Source organism: Erinaceus europaeus, chromosome 10 (assembly GCF_950295315.1).
Source record: "Erinaceus europaeus chromosome 10, mEriEur2.1, whole genome shotgun sequence".
NCBI classification, from domain to species: Eukaryota; Metazoa; Chordata; class Mammalia; order Eulipotyphla; family Erinaceidae; genus Erinaceus; species Erinaceus europaeus.
Window position 1 is genome coordinate 82,885,630 of NC_080171.1, and position 21,277 is coordinate 82,906,906.

Consider the following 21,277-nt stretch of genomic DNA (forward strand, 5'->3'; position numbering starts at 1 on the left):
GAACCCTATTTTTTAAGAGGCCCCCCTTCCATTAGAGAATGTCTGTGACTCCTCTTGTTCCCCTGGTCCAACCACCCTCACATAGGAAGTGTGACAGGAGCATCTGCCACCCCTGATCCATCCTGCCATCCCCACCCCCACACCACTACCCCCCCCCCATCAGATCCATCCAGGCTGCACCCTGTCTCCAACCATCTGACCTCCTCAATCCCTTATTTCCCAAAACATGGGAAACTCTTTCACGCTCTTTCTTTACAGGGGGAGCAGGGAGATGATGGGGAGCCTGGCCCCCTGGGTCCTGTTGGGAAGAGAGGAAATGCAGGTGTGGCTGGCTTGCCTGGAGCACAGGGGCCCCCAGGATTCAAGGTTGGACACTTTTGAAGCCACCTGCCTACCCTCCACCCTTTGTGCCTGGCTACTAATAATACTAAGTGACTATAAAGGGGACATGTACACCCATGTCCAGGTTCTGGGTAATAAATAGAGTCTGTTCTGCTGACCTGTCTCAGAGGTCCCTGGTCCAAGTTTGAAAAGGACTTAAGAGCTAGTTTATCCAAGTAGCAATTAATAGTGTCCCCTATTGGGCCCTTGAAATATCCACAAGTTATAGGGTTGTCCATCAGCTCCCTCTTGTGGGAATTTTTGGAATAATAGATGTTTCTTGCCTCCAAGACCCTTTCTTAAATTATCTCTATTTATTGGATAGAGACAGTCAGAAATTGAGAGGGAAGGGAGTGATAGAGAAGGGGAGAGACAGAGAGACACCTGCAACACTGCTTCACTACTTGCAAGGCTTTCTCCCTACAGGTGGGAACCAGGGGCTTGAACCTGGGTCCTTGTGGGCTCAACCAGATGTGCCACCACCTGGCCCTTCAACCCTTCTATAAGACTTCTTTTTAGATGGGTCAGAGAGATATCTTAGTGCTTATACAGAAGATTTTTATGCCTAAAACTGAATTTCCAGGTTTAACACCCCCCCCATACACACACACACACACACACACACACACACACACTCCCAGAGATGGGTGGTCTGTGGGAGAGAAATGATAATTAGGGTTAGGGTTCATGTGGATGAGTGAGGGGAGATGAGAAAAGACAGGACAGACATTCTTCCTTCAGGAAACTGTTATAAACCCCTTGCCTCCCCCCACAGCCCCCAACTCTGGGGCCTCAGATGACCCCCAAAAGATTCATTCTTCTTCTTTTTTACTGTACCCTCCCTCAAGAGACATCCCCCACTTAACTGGTCATTTTGGTATTTCTTTAAGGGTGAAAGTGGGTTACCTGGACAGCTGGGTTCCCCCGGCAAGCGAGGGACAGAAGGCGGAATGGGGCTTCCTGGGAGTCAGGGGGCGCCTGGATCCAAAGGCCAACTGGTGAGTGAGCCCTAGGGATACACACACACACACACACACACACATACACACACACACACACACACACACACGGAGAGAGAGAGAGAGAGACTGCCTGCTCTGAATAAGAACAGAACAGAACGCTCACTGGATACCAGATACTCTGATGTCAAAGTATTTTTTTCTCATAAATGTTAATACAAGATTTCTTAACATTCTTACCATGCAAACTAAGACTATGCAAAAAAGGTTAATTAACTTTCTGTTGAAATTCATTCTAAAACTGAAAGTGTGACATATGTGAAAATTAGTCTATATAATTTATATAATATATTATATGTTATATAGTTTGTAATTCAATATAATGGATCACCATGGATGATGAAGTAATGCTAGGGTAATCTCATCTCTTTCTTCTTCCCTAGATAAAAAATGAGCAAAAGAGTTGGGTCTAGATTGCCACAAAACTGTATTAAGTATGTGTAAGACCCTGAATTCACTCTCTAATGATACATTTTAAAAAAGGAAAGAAAATGACAAACTGATTCTAAAATTCATCTGAACATGCAAAATGCCTGAAATGACCAAAACAACTTGTAAAAAAAAAAAAGAAAGAAAAAAAGAAAGTAACAACATTGGTCTAACAGTATCCCATGCCAAGACCTATGATAAAGCTACAATTATAAAACATGTATGATATTGCTGTCAATATACTGGTAGATCAGAGATGAGACCCAGGTTAGAGCCTGCACTGGGGGAATCCTCAGTGCTGTGCTGTCTTTCTCTCTGTACCTCTGTCTCTGTCTTTCCATGTGAAAAATAAATAAATAAAAGCCAATTTGAAGTAGCAAAGACAACCAAACACCAATATATGTAATAGTATGTCAAAGGAACAGAACAGACTCCAGAAATGCATCACATACATGACACATATATGTGAGTTTAAACAAAGGTGTGATTTTAACAAAAATGGACAAAGAAAAGTTTTTCAAACAAAAGATGTCAGATAAATTGTAAACTTTATTGCAATACACAAAAAATGAAGCTAGCATAGCTAAGTCATCTAAATGTACCACTAAAAATGCTGGCTGAAACTTCTTTTAAAAAGCAGAGAAGGTCTTTAACCTCTTGAGTTAGACAAAGACTTCTTAGAATACCAAAAACATAGCCCATAAAAATTTGCTAAATTGAGCTTTGTCAAAATTTAAAATTTTACTCTTTGGAGGAGTTGGGCGCTAGCACAGTGGGTTAAGCACACATGGCGCGAAGTGCAAGGACCGGCAGAAGGATCCGGGTTTGAACCCTGGCTCCCCACCTGAAGGGGAGTTGCTTCATAGGCGGTGAAGCAGGTCTGCACATGTCTATCTTCCTCTCCCCCTCTCTGTCTTCCCCTCCTCTTTCCATTTCTCTCTGTCCTATCCAACAATGACTACAACAATAAAACAATAAGGACAACAAAAGGGAATAAATAAATAAATAAACAAATATTTATTTATTTATATATATATATTTTTTTACTCTTTGGAAGACCCTGTTAAGAGAGTAAAAAGGCAAGCCATAGACTAGGAGAAAATGCTCAGTCAGCTGTCAGATAAATAACTTATGTGTAGAATATATAGAGAACACTCAAAAGCCAATAAGAAGAAAATAAACAGTCTAATCAATCAGGGAGCCAAGGTATAACCCACCAAGTGAGGCATGTACCTTGCCTTGCACAAAGCCCAGGTTCAAGCCCTTGGCACCACATTGGGAACAACATGACACCAGGAAAAGCTCTGGGCTGTGGTATCTCTTCCCCTCTTTGTGTTTCTCTCTCTGAAGTAAAAAGAATGAAGCAGTTGGCCAGAAATTATGAAGTTATGCATGTGTGAGACCTTGGAGCTATCACAACAACCACACATGCACATACACACACAAAACCAAACAAGAAATTTTAGCAGCCACTTCAAAGAAGATTAGAGAAAAGAACTGGGGAGGTGGCTCACTGGTAAATGTGTGTAATCCTGTGTTCAGTACCTGACATTGCATATGATGGAGCAATGCTCTGATCTGTTTCTTTCTCACACACACAATAAAGGAAAAAAAGTGGTCCAAAAGGCCACAAAAAGGTAAAAACATGATGCTAAACTAAATAAGTACATGAGAGGATTAGTATCACTAGTCATTAAACAAAGGCAGAATGGTGGACATCTTAAATGGATTGCCCACATCAAGCATCAGTGAGGCTGTAGGTGGACTGGAACTCTCCCATTCTTCTATAAGAGGAATACAAGATGGTACAACCATTTTAGAAAACAATTGGTACAAAGTAGGCCCTCTGATCTGGCTGCGATACCTGTCATCCCATTGATCGCCAGGGTTGATTCGGCTGATATGGCTGGCTAGGCAGGTGTCCCGTTCCTCTCTCACCACTCCATGTGTGTCCCTCCTCCCCGAAGCTGTGTGCTCAGTCAAAGAGTACGGCCTTCCCCAAATAGAGGTCTTCGGACTTCAGTCGAGGGTAGCTGCACTGCCCTGTTAGAACCTCCAAACAAGCTCTCAAAATAGTCCCTCTGCTAACAGGCCCTTTACTTTTAGGGGATCACCCCTTAACAGTGCTTTGAGGAGGAGTTGAGAAGAGTGCCAGTCCTTTCATTCTTTGCCTTGAAGATCTAGGACAAAAAAATGCTGAATGTTCTAGAACATTCCTCATGGAATCCCTGAGCTGGCCTCTACTTCTCATCTGACAGAGAACCTAAGCACCTGCTCCCTTTGAGTACAGACTGACCTGGTGTCTAATTTGTGCACTATTCACACTCTGCTGGTTGCCTCATGGTGGAGTGGCTGGAGTTCCTAAGAGAAAGCAGGCCTAGGGTCTCTTGTCCCTGGCAAGCACCATTGTTTTGGCCTCAGTCACACACCTCCTCCTATTCTCTCCACAGGGTGATTCTGGTGAGATGGGTTTCCCAGGAATGGCTGGCCTCTTCGGACCTAAGGTACAGATTCCCACACCACCCTATTCATGCCAGAGTCCTATCCACTCACATATTTGTGTACACGTTTATTCATTCCACAAACATCCCTTGAGCACTTGCAGTGTGAGCTGGAGCATACTGTCTTTGCAACAACCCCCCCTCCAACACACACACAGTCCTCACACTGCAGTAGACACTGGTTCTAAGCCCAATTCCATAACTTACCAGCCCTGTGCCTCACTTTCCTCATCCATAAAGTGGATGTAATAGCAGAGAGGTTTGTCACAGTGTCCCAGACAGCATGGAACCAGCTCACTGGCACTTGTTTAGCAATTATGGACATTTGTTCCTCTCCTGGGCACCCCTGAGTATGACCTCAACAGGGAGAGCCAAGGCTGGCCAGTGCCTGGTGGAGATGGAGCTGCCAGGGCCTGATCCCAGGGCCTCCCATGCACAACTCTCCTTCTGCCTCCTTCAGGGCCCCCCTGGAGACATCGGCTTCAAGGGCATCCAGGGCCCCCGAGGGCCACCTGGCTTGATGGTGAGTCTCCTCTCTTCCTGCCCCAAAGACAGTTTACAAAACTCAGTCATCAGCTGGGCAGGCTCCTTCCTCTTGTGTTAGAGGCCTGGACAGAGGGGTGACCCCACCCTATAAAAGCCCCCACCCCTCATGTCCAGCAGTCCACCCACTCACCAAGTCCCAAGACTCCTTCTCAGTCTTTCTCCCCATCTCCACCCTTAGTTCATGCCCATCCTTCCATCTTTAGCCCACACCCAGACACAGGGCACTCCTGGGCCTGTGAATCTGATTCTCACCAGATGATGAAGTCATCTTTCTCTCTCTCTCTCTGTCTCTCCCTCCCACCCCCCTCTAGGGAATGGAAGGCATTGCTGGGCCCCTTGGCATCCTGGGACCTTCAGGGCGCCCGGTACGTGCAGGAGGCTGGCTGAAAAGACTAAGGATGTAGGGGGGCTTGCCTTCCTGGCTTCAGATCATCTCTGAATGATCCAAGACCTAAGGGATTCTTAGTCTGCTGCCCACCTCCGGGACATGGGTCTCCCCTCTCACTAGTGCATGCTTTGTTGCAGGGACGGAAAGGGGACAGAGGTAGCCGAGGGAACTTGGTGAGTGGATGGGCTGGGGGAACTGCACTGGTGGGTGGGTGGGTGGGAGGCATATTGGGGAGGTGTGGGCTCTTCTCCAGCCCCCCTAACTTTCTCCTGCTTTTGTCTTCCTCCAGGGATTGCAAGGTCCGAGGGTGAGTGGGCTGGGGTGTGAGTAGAATGGGTGGGCACTCTGGGTCCCCCTCCTGTGGCTCCTGATGTCCCAGGGCATGTCCTTCCCTCTGGACCTCCATCGTCCCACCTGTACCCATCCGTGACAGGGGTGCGGTTGTCCCCAGTATCAGGTCTGTTTCAGGAGGCCTGGGGTGGGGGGATACAAAGGCCTCTGACCAGCACCTCACTGTCCTTCTCTTCCTCCAGGGTCCTACTGGCCCCCGAGGAAGGCCCGGCCCCCCGGTAGGTATGGTGCCCCGTGCCTCTGGGATTCAGGCAGGAGGACAGGTTCCTCTTAGGGAGACCCCAGGCTTGGCCAGCAAACACTTGCTTGACCTTGACCGCATAGGCCTTGCAAGCTTCTTATGGTCAGTAGACTCCTGGGAGAATGTAGACCAGCTCTGACAGGACCAGGGCCCAGCAGGGACAAGGCTCCAGCAGAGTATAGGCCAGCCTCAGGGCAACCAGAGCTCCAGGAGAGTATAAACCAGCCAGTGGGAACAGAACCCTGGAAGGGTATAAACCAGCTTGGTGGGTCCTCCCTTCGCTGAAGCCTAACTTCCAGCACCCAGTCACCATCACTCCTGACCCAGCCTCTTCTCTTACAGGGTCCTCCAGGGAGCCCTCTCCACTTTGTAAGTTGAATACGCTCTTTTGCCTATTTGGGGCAAGGCAGAGGGAGGGAGTCATAGCGCCATCTCTGGCTGTCTGGCTAGAGCCCCAAGCTGGGCCTGAGATGGCCAGGATGCCTCTCCCCACAATTCACGCCAGGCCCTGGATCTTTGTCACTCACCCTTAAGTGAAAGAAGAACTAAGACTGTTCTGGGAGGGAGGGGAGGAGGGCAGGGAAGGACAAGAATTGAATCTTGTCTGCAAGGGGAAGAAAGACAGAGTTCTACAAAGGCCATGTGACTTGGCCAAAGTCAAAGTGTCCAGGTGCTGGAATTCCTGCTTTGTGTGGCCGGCATGAGGTGTGGGGGGTGGGAGGTGCTCTGGAAGGCCTGGAATGTATACACTGTTTTCATCTTTCACAGCAGCAAGATGACCTTGGGGCAGCATTTCAGACCTGGGTGGACAGTAATGGAGTACTGAGAGCAGAGGTACCTCCAGGAGGCCTGTCCTATGGGACCCCCTTCCTGGGAAGAATAGAAGTAACAGTTTGTGTCTCCCAAGTGGCCTGCACCTGGGCCTTCAGAGCCCTGGTCTTGATGTCTTCTCTCACCCACAGGTGGGGGGAGGGCTTTCACTGAGGCCCAGAGTGTTCTGCAATGAGACCAAGGTCAGACAGCTGGTATCAGCCATGGCAGGAGTCAAAAACATAGCCTTGGCCCTTTTGCTTTTTTATCCCAAAGGCTTTTCAGGGTCTCTGAGTCATTGCTGATCCAAGGCCTGTGCCTGCAGAAGCTACCTTGTTTCAGCCCCACCACTGGAGCAGAAGCTAAGTCCCTGGACCATGATCAGTTTGGCTCTGAGACCAAGGCTGAGAAGACTCTCAGGTGTCCTTAGCAGAGCTCCTGGAAGAGCTTTTTTTTCTGCCTTGCCTCTTTCCCATAACAGGGAACTCACTGTCCCCTCTTCCAACACTCCCCCAGATATAGCCCTGTATTCCGCTCTGGGGACCACTGAGACTCAGCTGACACTCTCAGGACTCATCATCCATGGGAAAAGTGGCATCAAAGAGCCTGATACCTATTTTGCTGTGCAGATAGGACCTCCCCCTCCATGAAATGGGAGTACACGGGGAGCTTATATTCTAGGGCTCAGTTACGCCTCTCTGGACTTCAGGAGTCCCTGACATTATGCATTGAAAATGATGAGAATGTAGAGCTTTTTATCCACTTAGCTCTTCCCACAGGGTTTGAGCCAAGAGTAGTGGACTGCTGAGTGCATCTCAGACACAGAGCTATCCCAGAGGCCTAGCTCTGCTCTCTGCCTTTCCACAAGTGACCACAAGGTGGCCCTAGACACCACATGGGAGAAGACCTTGTGAACAGTACTCTGTTCCCAAGCCATTGGTTGCAGTCTTGTGACCTCGCCTCCCTGGACACAGCAAAGGAGCCTGGAAGATATAGTCTGTTCAAGTGGAGAAAATGGACTAGGCAAGCAATACACACACACACACACACACACACACACACACACACACACACACACACACACACACACACACACACGGCTTATTTAGTTCTGATTTCTGACTGTTGTTACTCTGTAGATCCCCTCATCCCTCGTCCCCTCATCCCTTCATCCCCCCAGAGATATCTATCCTGTCTCACTAAAATCCTCATCCCTGGGACTTGGCCCTGTGAGTCTAAGTTCTATATCTGGATGCCTAATAGGAACCTTCTCTTACCCTATTGGAGCAGAGCACAGGTGCAATCCCTCTCTACTCTCCAGTGGCCTTATCTGCTCCATGCACCAGGGACTAAGTCATCATGGTCACCCCCCAGTCCTTGGTTCCCAGTTTCTTTGTGTGGCACATCCCAACCTAGACCCTGGGAACTCAGAGACCTCTCTCAAGGAGAAAGAGCTTGGGCTGGTAGAGGCACAGACTTTAAGGGACCAACAGAATGGATTTCCATCTCTCCCCACAGCAAGGTTCCAGCTATGCAGAGCGGCTGGTGCTGGACCAGGGAGGAGAGATCTTTAAAACCTTACACTACCTCAGCAACCTCATCCAGAGCATTAAGACACCCCTGGGCACCAAAGAGAACCCAGCCCGGGTCTGCCGGGACCTCATGGACTGTGAGCAGAAGATGGTGGATGGTAGGACAACCCAAGGGGTCTGAAGGAAGGGCTTCCTGCTCTGGGGTGGTTCTGGGTATGGGAAAAGAGCTCCCCAGAGGAGCTGGGGAGATGGAATGCTTGATTCTTGTCTCATCTTGGCCACAATTCTGTCCTGGAGGAGACAAGTGCTTAGGCAGTCACTCAACAAACTGTCCCACACTGATCTGTGTGATGTATCAGGTTGTGGGCTTCCTAGGGATCTGGGAGTTGGCATGAGAGACACAAGGGGTACAGTTTCCACCTGCTGGAGCCCACAAATGAGCAGGCTGGAAAAGACTGTTCCAGCACAATGAGACAAGATATTTGCCACAAGGGGAAGGCGAGTCACTCACTGGAGGGCCTGGCATGGCTTTCAGGGGTGGCAGGCACCGCCCTTTTCTATCTGTACCTTTCTTCTCACTGTAAGCTGATGTGGTGAAAGAACTAAAGCCTTGAAGGCAGGCACATGTGGGTTGCATTGTCAGTCCTGCCAGTGACAAGGCCATGAGCTGGGGCATGCTATGTAGGCACTGCCCAGCCACTCTCCTCCGTGCAGTACAGCAAAGTGGACAGGGGCTGTCTGACCCCTCTTTCTGCTGTGGGGCCTCTGGCTCTCTTGCAAGGCTGGTGGGGAAACCAGGTGCCAGTAGAGTTGCTCAGGAGATGGGGTGTAGTCCTGGCAGGAGCCATAGCCATAGTGGAAAACCCTGTATCCAGATGATCCCTAAACCCCTAGGGAGTGCTGGGGAGATAGCATAATGGTTATGGAGAATACTTTCATAACTGAGGCTCTGAGGTCCCAGGTTCAATTCCCAGCACCATAAGCAGCGCTCTGGTTAAAATAAAATAATAATAATAATAGAGAAGGGTGGTGGTGCACCTGATAGAGCACATAAGTTTCTTTTTATTAAAAAACTATTTTTAAATATTTTAGTTATTCCCTTTTTTGTTGTCCTTGTTCTTTTATTGTTGTAGTTATTACTGTTGCTATTGGTGTCGTTGTTGGATAGGAGAGAGAGAAATGGAGAGAGGAGGGGAAGACAGAGAGGGGGAGAGAAAGATAGACACCTGTAGACCTGCTTCACCACCTGTGAAGCGACTCCCCTGCAGGTGGGGAGCCAGGGGCTTGAACCAGGATCCTTCTTCTGGTCCTTGTACTTTGCGCCACCTGCACTTAACCTACTGTGCTACCACCCAACTACTAGCACATAAGTCTCTATGTGCATCATCCCAGGTTCAAGCCTCCAGTTCATACCTGCAGGGAGAAAACCTCATGAACAGTGGAAGAGTATTACAAATCACAGCCTCTCTCTCTCTCTCTCTCTCTCTCTCTCTCTCTGTCTCTCTCTCTCCTCTTTCTCTCCTTCCCTCCCTCCTTTCTCTCTAACCTTCCCTCCTTTTCTCTCTCTCTCTCTCACTCTCTTGCTCTCTTTGTCACTCACCCTTAATTGAAAATGTAAAAAAAAAAAAAAAATGCTACCAGGAGCAGGGGCATGAAGCACCAGTGATAACCCTGGTGGCAAAGAGAGAGAGGGAGAGAGAGGGAGAGGGAGAGAGAGAGAGAATTAACTTAATAAACAGTAAATAAAATCTTTTAACCAAGGAGGAAAGAGAAAAGAGAGAGAACCCAAGTCCCTAGGCTGGCCAGGCAAATTGCTCAGTGGTTAGACTATAGAATTTTTATGCTTTGAGGTCCTAGGTTCAATCACTGGCCAGAACTATGCTCTGGTATCTCTCTGTCTCTGCCTCTGTAATAAAATAAATAAGCAATTAAAAATGTGAGTGGTTCAACATCAGTTGACCCCTCTATAAAATGGACACTTTGAAACAGCAGTGGGTATAATCACTCCTCCATGTGCCCACTGCAGAAGGTTCTGCCAGTTGTGCACTCTGCCCAGAGGGTTGTCTTCCCCCTCTGGAGCTCACAGAATCCCTGCTGCCTCCTCCCAACTTCATGCACAGCTGGGCCTCAGTGGGTCACCAGTGAAGGATCCTCCTTCAGAACCAAATCCTGATTCCCTTGCCTTATCCATATACCTCCCCTCCCTTCCCCTCCACTCCATGCTGCCTGCAGGTACCTACTGGGTGGATCCAAACCTGGGCTGCTCCTCTGACACCATTGAAGTCTCCTGCAACTTCACACATGGTGGACAGACGTGTCTCAAACCCATCACGGCCTCCAAGGTATCCAGTTGCCCTGCCCCTACCGTCTGGCCCAATTTCCTTCAGCCTACTCCAGGCAGGTGCCCACTTATGTTGGCCTGCAGTGCAACCTTGAGAAATTCACTCCCTCTTTCTGAGCCTCCATGTCCTCATCTAGGATGGATTCTTTTAAGCCTATGGTATCTGAAGTCTTTTGGACTGTCTGGGACTGGTATAAATAGAATCTCCTTCAGCTGGAATCCTGCCTAGTGACGCTGGACAAACAGGACTGTGTTGGGGAATCTGGAGCCATTAGTGGGAAAGCCTGAGCTGTTGTGATGCTTATCCAAGACTTGGTGGATTCACATGCAAATAGGGCATGACTGTTCACTGCCCATTTACCATGTTCTCATCTCTTTTTTTATTTTTTGCCTCCAGGATTATTGTTGGACCTCAGTGCCTGCACTACAAATCCACTGCTCCTGGAGGCCATTTTTTCCCTTTTGTTGCCCTTATTGTTTATAGTTGTTGTTGTTATTTTTATTGTTATTGCTGTCATTATTGTTGGATAGGACAGAGAGAAATCGAGAGAGATGGGGAAAACAGACAGGGGGAGAGAAAGATAGACACCTGCAGACCTGCTTCACCGCTTGTGAAGTGACACCCCTGCAGGTGGGGAGCCGGGGGCTCGAACCAGGATCCTTTTGCCGGTCCTTGCACGTAACCCACTGCTCCACCACCTGGCCCACTACCATGGGCCCATCTCTGAGCTGAGAGTTTAGCAGCAAACTAAGGCAGGCAGTGGCAGCAGCAGGATGCAGCCTTTCCCACAGAGCACCCTTCCCTCCCTCTGTGAACCATAGATCCACAGTGAAAGGAGCTGCTTGCCAGAAGAGGAGGAGACCCCCTTTGTCCAGCCCATTGGCAGTCCTCAGATTGAGGAGCTCCCCTTGGGGCTTTGCACTGACCACCATGGCCCACCCAGAGACTGAGTCCCTCCCATGTGCTGATGCTCAACTGTGTGCTGAGTCCCCCAGAAAACATGAACTCTTTTCCTTCTGCCTTTGAGATCTCAAAGAGCCAAATGGCAAAGTCACCCAGCAGAGAGTGAGGCCAGAGTTAGCTCCTAGGGTAACAGATAACTGTGTGTCACCATCTCCATCAGAATTGAATGCCACTGAAACCATCCGTAGTCTTGTCAGCCTGCCATTTCCACTGCATCCACCCCAGCCCACAGGGCTCTTGGGACTTCGGAGGGATCTAGGAGGCTCTCCCAGCTTCCTCTGCACTCTAGGACCCTCTTAGTCTTGACCAATATCCTCTTCCTCTCTGGGCCTCTGGATCCCCACTTTGTACCAGAGGCCTCCTTGCAATAGGGGTGGCCACCCACAGCTCTGGCCCTGCGGTCAGGCAACTCCTGTCCTTTCCTGGTCTTATTACACCTCAACTAAGGAACAGGCCCATGCAGACCTCAACTTGCCTGTTTTTCAAGTGGGCACATATCTAGGAATGTGCTTGGAAATGTTTGCCAGGAAAGGGCTTATCCTATCCCCACACAGAGCCTGATCCCTGCACTACTGTGTCTCTGCACAGATGGAGTTTGCCATCAGTCGGGTCCAGATGAATTTTCTGCACCTGCTGAGCTCCGAGGTGACACAGCACATCACCGTCCACTGCCTTAACATGACTGTGTGGCAGGAGGGCACCGGGAAGACCCCAACCAAGCATGCTGTTCGTTTCCGGGCCTGGAATGGGCAGATCTTTGAAGCTGGGGGTCAGTTTCAGCCAGAGGTGTCCCTGGATGGCTGCAAGGTAACTCTGGGAGCCCCTTGGATCCCTCCTGCAGGGACACATGGAAAGACTTGCTTATCACAGATATGTAGTCATTTTATACACTAGTCTGATAAAGATGATTCGCATCTGTGTAACCATTTTATTATAGCGTGTCTTATAAAATTGCTTTTATTCGCCTTCCTCTCTAAAAACCTCCTAAGGGAAGGTTCAAGCTGATAAAAATTTTGCCAGCTGCTGCACTTATTTGCAAGGCTGGTTTTTAGAGATTATATTTCTTTTTTTTAAAAAAATCTTTCTTTTTATTTATTTATTCCCTTTTGTTGCCCTTGTTGTTTTATTGTTGTAGTTATTACTGTTGTTGTTACTGATGTCATCATTATTGGATAGGACAGAGAGAAATGGAGAGAGGAGGGGAAGACAGAGAGGGGGAAAGATAGACCTGCTTCACTGCTTCACCTGCAGACCTGTTTCACTGCTTGTGAAGCAACTCCCCTACAGGTGGGGAGCTGGGGGACTTGAACTGGGATCCTTATGCCCGTCCTTGCACTTGTGCTTAACCTGCTGCACTACAGCCTGACTCCCAGTGGTTATATTTTTATGTTTCTCTCTGTCCCCACCCTGGCTGAACTAATTTCTTTTCTGGGCATTGTTTAGTTTTTTCAAATATTCCAAACAGGATAGATTATTGGGAAAGAAGATAGAAAGTTATTAAAATGCAGAAGTTTCATGAGATTAAACAAAACTGGGGGCTAGGAAGTGGCTCACCTAATAGAGTGTACATGTTATGGTACATAAGGATCTGAGTTCAAGCCCCTGGCCTCCATTTGTAGGTGAAAGAAACCTTTATGAGCAGTGAAGCAGTACTGTCTGTCTTTCTGTCTATCTATCTGTCTATCTATCTATCTATCTATCTCTCCTTTCCCCATCTCTATTTCTCTATCTTTTTCTAAAATAAGTAAATAATATATTTTTAAAAAATATTAAACAAAACTGATAATATGCAATGCTAATAAGGAAGTGGAGAAACCAATACTCTCATACAAAACTATATGGAAAAATACTTGATAGAGACCTTCCTGGGCAGTAACTACATATACTTATCTTTTGATCCAGCAAAGTAGTTTACCTCTAGAATTTTTTCCAATGAAAGAAGACAGTGGGCAAAGGCTAAGATATAATGATTATTATTATTTATAAGAATAATAATTGATGACCCCAGAAGGGATACAGTGGCTAGATTGATGGACTTGCAAGTATGATGTCCCAAGTTTGACCTTCAGGGTTTTTTTTTTAACTGATTTAATTTTGATTTACAAAACTGTAAGATAATAGGGGTATAAGTCCATACAGTTTCCACCACCAGAGTTCTTTGTCCCACCCCCTCTATTAGAAACTGCAGTTGTTCTCCCAAGGTCACTGATATGGGCTGATCCTATAACTATCTATCTATGTATATATATGTATATTTTTTGCCATTTTTTTCAATGGTCTTGCCTTTGCTTCCTTTCTAGTTCACCCCTACACCTATTACTATTCCAACTGTCTTTCTGTTTTTCCTCTTCTCTCTCAGATAAGCAACACTGTGCCTGTCTTCTTCTGTTGTTTTCCAGATTCACTTCCCTTTAATTGATGGTATAAAAAACAAGATACCTGGTGACAAAGGTCGGGTCCTGGTAGAATAGGGGTACAGAGTCCTCTGGTCTACTTCCCCTATCATTTACCCCTCTGGGAGTATGGACCAAAGTTCTTTTGGGGGCACAGAAGGTGGGAGTCTGGCTTCTATAAGTACTTCTCCACTGGACATAGGCTTTGGCAGTTGGGTCCATATCCCCAACTTGTTTCTATCTTTCTTTTCCTAGTGGTACAGGGCTCTGGGGAGGTGAGGATCCAGGTGATGGCCCTCAGTTTTTGTGTGCCAGAGTGATACTTTAATTCTCTCTCCCCTCTATCATTAGTAGATAATATATTTAAAGGATAAAAAAATGGAACGAGCCATTGGACAAACATGTCATTACCATAATGAAATACCACACACACATTAAATATTATTATCATGGCAGAACCATAGTAATAGAGCTCATATAGTATCATGTGCAAGGACCCAGTGCTGCAGGTCTCTGTCTCTTCCTCCCTCTCTATTTCTTTCTCTCACCCTCTATCAAAAAGAAAGAAAGCAAGAAAAATGGCTAGCAGGAATGGTGGAGTTGTACAGGCACCAAGACAAAGTGATAAAACCCTAAAAATCATAAATAAATATTGTGATCAGTGGCAGAGCTCATGACTTGCATGCATATGTCAGAGTGGTGATTTAGTAGCTTTCTCTCTCTTGGAAAACTTAAAGGTTTTTGTTTTTTTTTTTCAAAATGAAAATCCTGGCCCAAGGTGAGGGAGCAGTGTAGATGCTGTGTGATGTGGACTTGGTGGGTGTGTGTGCCCTTGTCCCACTGCTCTCAGGTCCAGGATGGCCGCTGGCATCAGACACTCTTCACCTTCCGCACCCAGGACCCTCAGCAGCTGCCCATTGTCAGCGTGGACAACCTTCCCTCTGCCTCATCAGGGAAGCAGTACCGCCTAGAAATTGGACCTGCGTGCTTCCTCTGACCTCAGACCTCCTGGCTCCTCTTGGCCCTATGGGAAAGGGAAGAAGAGAAGGGCCCCTGGGGTAGGTGTGCCCAGGGTGTTCTTGGGCAGCCCCAGATGTCTGTGTAGTAGGAGTGACTGGGAGCAGCAGGAAACTGGGTATCCTTGCGAACAGCAGATCAGCAGATTCCAGATCAGCCCCAGAGAGCAACCAAAGAGCCAGTGAGAGCACGCTGAGCCTGCAGCATGCCTGAGCTCCAAGGCCTGTCTCCCAACTCCATGGCCCCTGCCTGCCCTCCCTGGCTTCCTGCCCAAAGGGCCCCCAGATTTTCAAGACAGCTGAAGGGAAGGGGGTATTTGTCAGCTGGTCTCTGCCAGGGAGCTTTGATGTGCAATATGAGAGGGGAGACATAAAAGAAAAAAGGAAAGAAAGGAGTATATATATTTTATTTAAACAAACACAAGAAGGAAAGTGGATTCTGATTTCTGTTCCCATGGGGAGGAGGTGAGAGGGTGACAGAGAGCAGCCAGGGGGTGGGGGGCAATGGAGCAAGAAGCACTTAGGACTGGGGGAGTCATGTTTGCTACCTCCCACTATGAAATTGCTGGTGCTCACAATCTTCTCATACTGTATGTGATGTTTTCTAAAGGAAAAAAAAAAACCTATTTAAGATTCTAAAGGTGCTACCATTTTTCCCCCTACAGACTTTGAAGGAACATTTTGACATGGGCTTTCAACCATGTCTTTCTTTCTCCTCCAACTGTTCAAGTTTGGAGAATTGTTTAATTTTTTTCCCAGCCAGCCTCTCCCTAATGCTCACCAGGTAATCTGCTAAAGAAGGGGTATTGGAAAGAAAAAGAAAGAAAGAGAAAATGAAAAAATTAAAAAAGCCAAAAATATATTTTAAAAGTATCTACCAGGAACACAAGTAGAAAGATTTACCTTTTAACTTATGGGTCTTTGAAATGTATGCCCTCTTAAGGCAGTGAGAGGTGTGAGCATGAAGGAGTTTGACTCCGCCTTTCAGGATCCTGGAGGGACTCTCAGCGGTTCTGGAGGCTATAGCCTAGACTGCAAGGATCTCAAAGCACCTTTGACCTTGGAAGCCACCAGTTATAAGAGCCCAGGCTGGCCTTAAAGATGGAATATAATACAGCTCCACCTACTGAAGCCACATGCCACTCAGAAGGAGTTTGTCCATTCAAGATTCAGTTATCAACCTAGCTTTTTCATTGTCACTAAATCCTATAGAAACCCAATGTCATTAGCTCTGAACTTGAGCCAACCATGAGCTGAGGAGATGGAAGAATTCACAGGGTGTCCCACGTAATTAGAGATATTTGTTGCAATCTGAATGCTACTCTATCCGTGAACCAACCAGCACTCATATTGCATTTTCAGGCAATATTTTAAAACTATGGAATTATTATTTTTATAGAAGGGGAAATTTTATGTGAAAAGTCTATTTGTGTCTATTTTTTCCCCTAGAGCTGTGTCTTTTGGGGAATTGGATTTGAATTTCATTATTTAATACCTCACTGTGGCCCACCCTCCTGCCTCCAGACCCTCTGTACCCTGGCCCCCACCAGCTGCAGACCCCCCCCCTGGCTCTTGGGCTTCATCTCAGTGCTTGCAGTTCCCTCCTTGCCAGTCTCCCCCCTCTTGTTCTTGGGTCCCCCTGCTGTCCTTGTCCCTGTTTGTCCACATGTCAGTGTACTGAAGCCCTAGCTTCAGGGTTCTGTTTCTCCTTTTCCCTTCTGGATTTTAAATAAATATTTAAAACTGAGGCAATGGAATGACTTACCTGTGATGTGTGCTTCTTTGAAAAAGTCCAGGGGCTGAGGGCAGGGGTCTTGTTTCTGGCTAGGGTGGGAAGTGACTCAGAGGATGTCCCGCTCCTACTGCTTCCTTCCCAAATGAGGGCAGACAAAGAAAACTCTGGTGTCTGGAAGTGGAGTGGGAGGGAGCATGAGTAGTGAAGCCATTCACAGGGCCTATAGCATTTGTTCCTTGGGACAGCTTTAACAGTACAGCAGGCCCTCGAATAACAGTATCCCATCATTTTGTTAGCATGCTGGTGGATTCCTAATGACAGCCACTGTCTGGGTAGGGTTTGTGCTTTCTGCTCCCTTATTCATGCACTTTCATGCACTTTTCTTGGGTGCTCCAGTTTCCTCCTAAATCCCTAAAATATATGTGCCAAGTTCATTGTTAAGGAACTCTATTTATCAAGATGACTGAAGCTGAGGTGAGCAGAAGAAAGGAGCCTTTTACTTATGCGCAGGCCAGGAGCTCAGATCTTTCTGATAACTCGGGCATCGAACAAAGAGATGGTACAGATTTATATAGGGGGTACAGGCTTGAGAGCAAGAAGCATCATTACAGAAGCAGAGGCCTCAAGGTGAAGGGGAGGGACTTGTACCCATTGCTCAGGATCTGGTTGCCTTAGTTCTCTTTCTCTGTTCTCTTTCCTGCATAGCTGTGTCTAAGAAAGTTTAGCCTTAACACAAGATACACCACTGGAGAGGGGTGGGTCCCTTTTAGGAGAGCAGAAGCTAGCCAGGATTACAGAATCTGCCTTCTCAGTAGTTCACTCTGACCTTCATCATCTCTTATCACTCTTCATCAACTTCTTATCACTCGCTCACCTAGTGAAGGCCAGCCTGCATCATTGTCCTAACCGCCTGCCCTATCTCAGACTTTCTACACATTCTTAGTTCTTTGTTATATTTTTCAGTCTTTCTGTCCTGTATTGAGGCCTACCTACAAATGTATCACAATCTTATAAGCACATACTATAAGCATATCCAGGGGCTAAAATCTGAAAATTTCCTATCACACATCAGCTCATTGGCCCATTACAGCCTGAGTGAGTGCATGTATGTGATATGTCCTTTGACAGAAGTGTGTCCTGTCCAGGGTGCCTTCCTGGCTCATACCCTGAGCTGCCAGTATAAGTTGCCACTACCCTTGACTCCAAACTGTCAGTGGAAACAGCAAGTAGTTCAAAGTGGTACTTTGAGGTAGGATGCAGGAAAACAAGAGATTTGAGAGCAAGACCATCAGCAGGCCTGTGTCAGAGAACAGGACTGGCTGGGTGGGTCTGAAGTGAATGTTAGGGTGCTAGGATGAATCCATGCAGGAAACAGTGGGCTGCACCAGGAAAACAGGAGGGACATCTACACAGGGTTCTGTGGATGGCAGCATCATGTGTGTGGCTTAGAGGACCCTGGAAGAGATGAGTCAAAACAATGATGCAAGTGGGGCAGAGAAGGACTACACTCAAACTGTGACTTCTATGACCCCCAGAAGGTTCTCACTCCAGGAGGCCCCTGTAGACTGGTTAGAAAGGCTGCTGCATCTGGGAAACCTCATTCCTGACTGGAATGGGCAGGACAGAAGGCTGTTGGGAACAGAAGGCTCCAGAGAAACCAGTAGCCACAGTTCCCAATCTCATGTTGCACAACTAAGTGCCAGGCAAGAGCCAGCGTGGAATTCCCAGGCCAACTACTGGGAAAAGCCCTAGCCAGCCTGTGTTTGCTCTGTCCACAGTGAATCAAGCCTCAGCAGTGAGTAGTCACATGACATAGGGGCCAACTGCTGTGTGCTGGGAAAGGGAGGGAGGAGCAGCCAAGATGGCAGAGTGGCAGCCAGGTTCCAGTCTCAGAGACTGCCTAAGATGACTGTGCTTGGGCCAGACCCTCTCCCTGGACCTGGTCCCCCCTCTCTCTCCCTCTCTCTCTCTCTCTCTCTCTCTCTCTCTCTCTCTCTCTCTCTCTCCAGAATAGCAGAATAGAGATTATCTGTTCTTCCCTACTTGCCAACCACAGATACATGATCAGTAATAGCAGAGTCGCCATGTGCAATTGAATGGCTTTCAGCTGCTTTTGACCATGGTTCCATATGGTTAGGCCCAATAGTAGTTAATACCAAAGTAGGAGTGGCTATAATTTTTGGCCTTTGAGCCAGGCACTGACAGACACAGGTTATTCCCCTTGGCTTTTCACATGTGGAAGCTAAAGATCATGAAACAGGATTTAAACATAAGCAGGTCTTTCCCCATCTTTCTTCAGCTATAAGACACAAAGTTCCTAAAAAGGACCAGAGTATTCCTCCCAGGAGATCACAAGACCAATGCAAATTAGGTATCAGACACAGAGCTTAGGAGCTGGGTGGTGATGTACTACTCATTTGAACTCATGTTACCATGCACGAGGACATGGGTTCAAGTCCCCAGTCCCCATGCAGAGGGGAAGCTTCATGAGCCAGTGAAGCAGTGCTGCAAGTGTCTCTCTCCTCTGTCCCCCCCTTCCATCTCAGTTTCTGTCTCTATCCAATAGCTGAATAAATTTTTTTGTTTTTATCGAAAGAAGTTGAGAGAGAGGGAGAGAGAAAGGCAGCTGTAGTCCTGCTTCACCATTTGTGATGCCTCCCCCCCTGCAGGTGGGGAGTGGGGACTCAAACCTGGGTCCTTGCTTTTGGTTCATGCTTAATCAAGTGCGTCACCATCTGGCTCCCAATAAAAAAATATTTTTCAAATAAAATAAAATCAGACAGAGTTTAACCCTTGCTTTGAAGAATAAAGTTGACTAAACTGGCTTTCCCAGGAAATGTGTCATTTCAAGGAGGTCTATTTCCCTGATTGCCTAAGTTTCACCTGCTGTGTGACTTTTACCCGGTGACTTTACCTCTCTGAACCTTAGGTTTCCTGATCTGGCAAATGGGGCAAAATATCCTATTTTCTTGAACCTAGATAGGCTTATTTTTATACTTTGATGTCTTTGATAAGTGTATCCTGCAGTCACTGAAGCATTTAGGTCACATGGAAGTCTGTCCTCCTCACACCAGCAGTCATTAAATTGATGGTGACAACGAAGTTGAAAAATAAGAAAACACAAAGCAGAACTTGGACTGGGTCTGGTGTATTGCACCAAAGCAAAAGACTCAGGAGTGGGGGTAAGGTTCAGGACCTGGAACATGATGGCAGAGGAGGACCTAGAGGGATTGAATTGTTATGTGGAAAACTGGGAAATGCTATACATGTACAAACTAGTATATTTTACTATTGACTGTAAACCATTAATCTCCCCAATATAGAAAAAGAAATACATAAATCAGTAAAAAAAAAAAATGATGGTGACAGTAATTATAATAGGTAATGCAAATTTGTTTTTATTAACAAACATTTTATAAACTTCAACTGGTTTAGTCCTCACAACAACCCAATGCAGCAGATGTTAGTGTTCCATTTTTCAGGTAGGGAAATTGAGGCATTAAGTAACTGACCCAAGGTCAGCACTCTGCTGTCATCTTACTCTATAGCCCTGATTGCTTTTCTGCCACTTTCTTTCCTGCCAAACATCTCCTGACCTTTCTCCAGGGCCAGATGGAGGGGCAGCCTGGGGAGGGCTGCCCAGAACCTCCATTTATAGAGATGCTCTAGCACCCCTGAAATGTAAGCTGGAGAAAATCACATTGTGTGTGTGGGGAGGTGGTGAGTGCTGAGTACCCTTAGAAAAGTCTCTTGGATGATAAATGAGACCAAGGGACAGCCTGAGGGACAGTGAGGATGATGAGGGCCAATCTCTTCCCAGGAGAGTACCATCACTGACTTGCTGTAAGGGACAAGTCTTCATGTCTCACACCTTCCCCCATAAGACTTCTTTCTGGTCACCAAATATCTGGGTTCTCCTCCATTCCAGATGATTCTCTGGCTCTCCAGACACCAGCCAGGGGAAGCTATGGCTCAGTTTATTTTTTCATGCATTTCTTTATTTTTATTCATTTTACCAGAGCATGGCTCATCTCTGGCTTATAGTGGTGCTGAAAATTGAATTTGGGACCTTGGAGTCTCAAGTATGAAAGTCATTTTGCATAGACACTATGCGGTCTCTCTGCCCCATGAAGTTCAATTTAGTTCTGAAAATATCCAGAAATAGCATCATATCCGACAAATTAGGACTTCAGTTCACCAAGATTTTCCTCACTTTACATGTTGATCACAGATCACAAGTGCAGGTGGGCATCCTAGGAAGGGACACAAAGCATAAAGCATCAAACTCTTAAGACAGAGATCTCAAGTTCAGTCTTCAATATCACACATGCCAGAATGATGCTCTGCTTCTTTTTTCCTCCTCAACTCATTCTTATAAATAAGTAAATTCATCTTTTAAAAGTAAACAAGTTCCAGTTGTCCCCTGTTCTTCAAACTGGCCATCATTCATCAGAGGTCCCCACAAAACTTTCCTTGGGTTTGATTATTGGCTAGACATCTCAAAGGACTCAGAAAACTAGTCTTCTTGCTAGGTTGCCAGCTTAGCCTAAAACAGCACAGATCATGACAGTTGGCTACAGGAGGTGCCCAGAAAGGGGTCCAGAAGGGGTGAAGGACTCACCACATTATA

General features: G+C 46.9%; 1 protein-coding gene across 8 annotated transcripts in view; it reads left to right on the forward strand.

The window, feature by feature from the left end:
- Window positions 1-16,672, forward strand: part of COL27A1 (collagen type XXVII alpha 1 chain) — a 156,648-nt gene extending 139,976 nt beyond the window's left edge. For 2 of the 8 annotated variants that reach the window (XM_060199997.1, XM_060199999.1), the window contains 14 exons: window positions 259-366; window positions 1,272-1,379; window positions 4,280-4,333; window positions 4,791-4,853; window positions 5,188-5,241; window positions 5,402-5,437; window positions 5,554-5,571; window positions 5,798-5,833; window positions 6,199-6,225; window positions 6,625-6,690; window positions 8,185-8,356; window positions 10,431-10,540; window positions 12,092-12,310; window positions 14,675-16,672. In XM_060199997.1, coding sequence (XP_060055980.1) covers window positions 259-366; window positions 1,272-1,379; window positions 4,280-4,333; window positions 4,791-4,853; window positions 5,188-5,241; window positions 5,402-5,437; window positions 5,554-5,571; window positions 5,798-5,833; window positions 6,199-6,225; window positions 6,625-6,690; window positions 8,185-8,356; window positions 10,431-10,540; window positions 12,092-12,310; window positions 14,675-14,893 — 1,290 coding nt within the window. In that variant the 3' untranslated portion in view covers window positions 14,894-16,672. Of the gene's footprint in view, window positions 1-258; window positions 367-1,271; window positions 1,380-4,279; window positions 4,334-4,790; window positions 4,854-5,187; window positions 5,242-5,401; window positions 5,438-5,553; window positions 5,572-5,797; window positions 5,834-6,198; window positions 6,226-6,624; window positions 6,691-8,184; window positions 8,357-10,430; window positions 10,541-12,091; window positions 12,311-14,674 lie in introns of those variants that run through there. The other 6 variants (XR_009552079.1, XM_060199998.1, XM_007526752.3 and 3 more) reach the window with 6 other exon arrangements.
- Window positions 16,673-21,277: the final 4,605 nt, after the last annotated feature.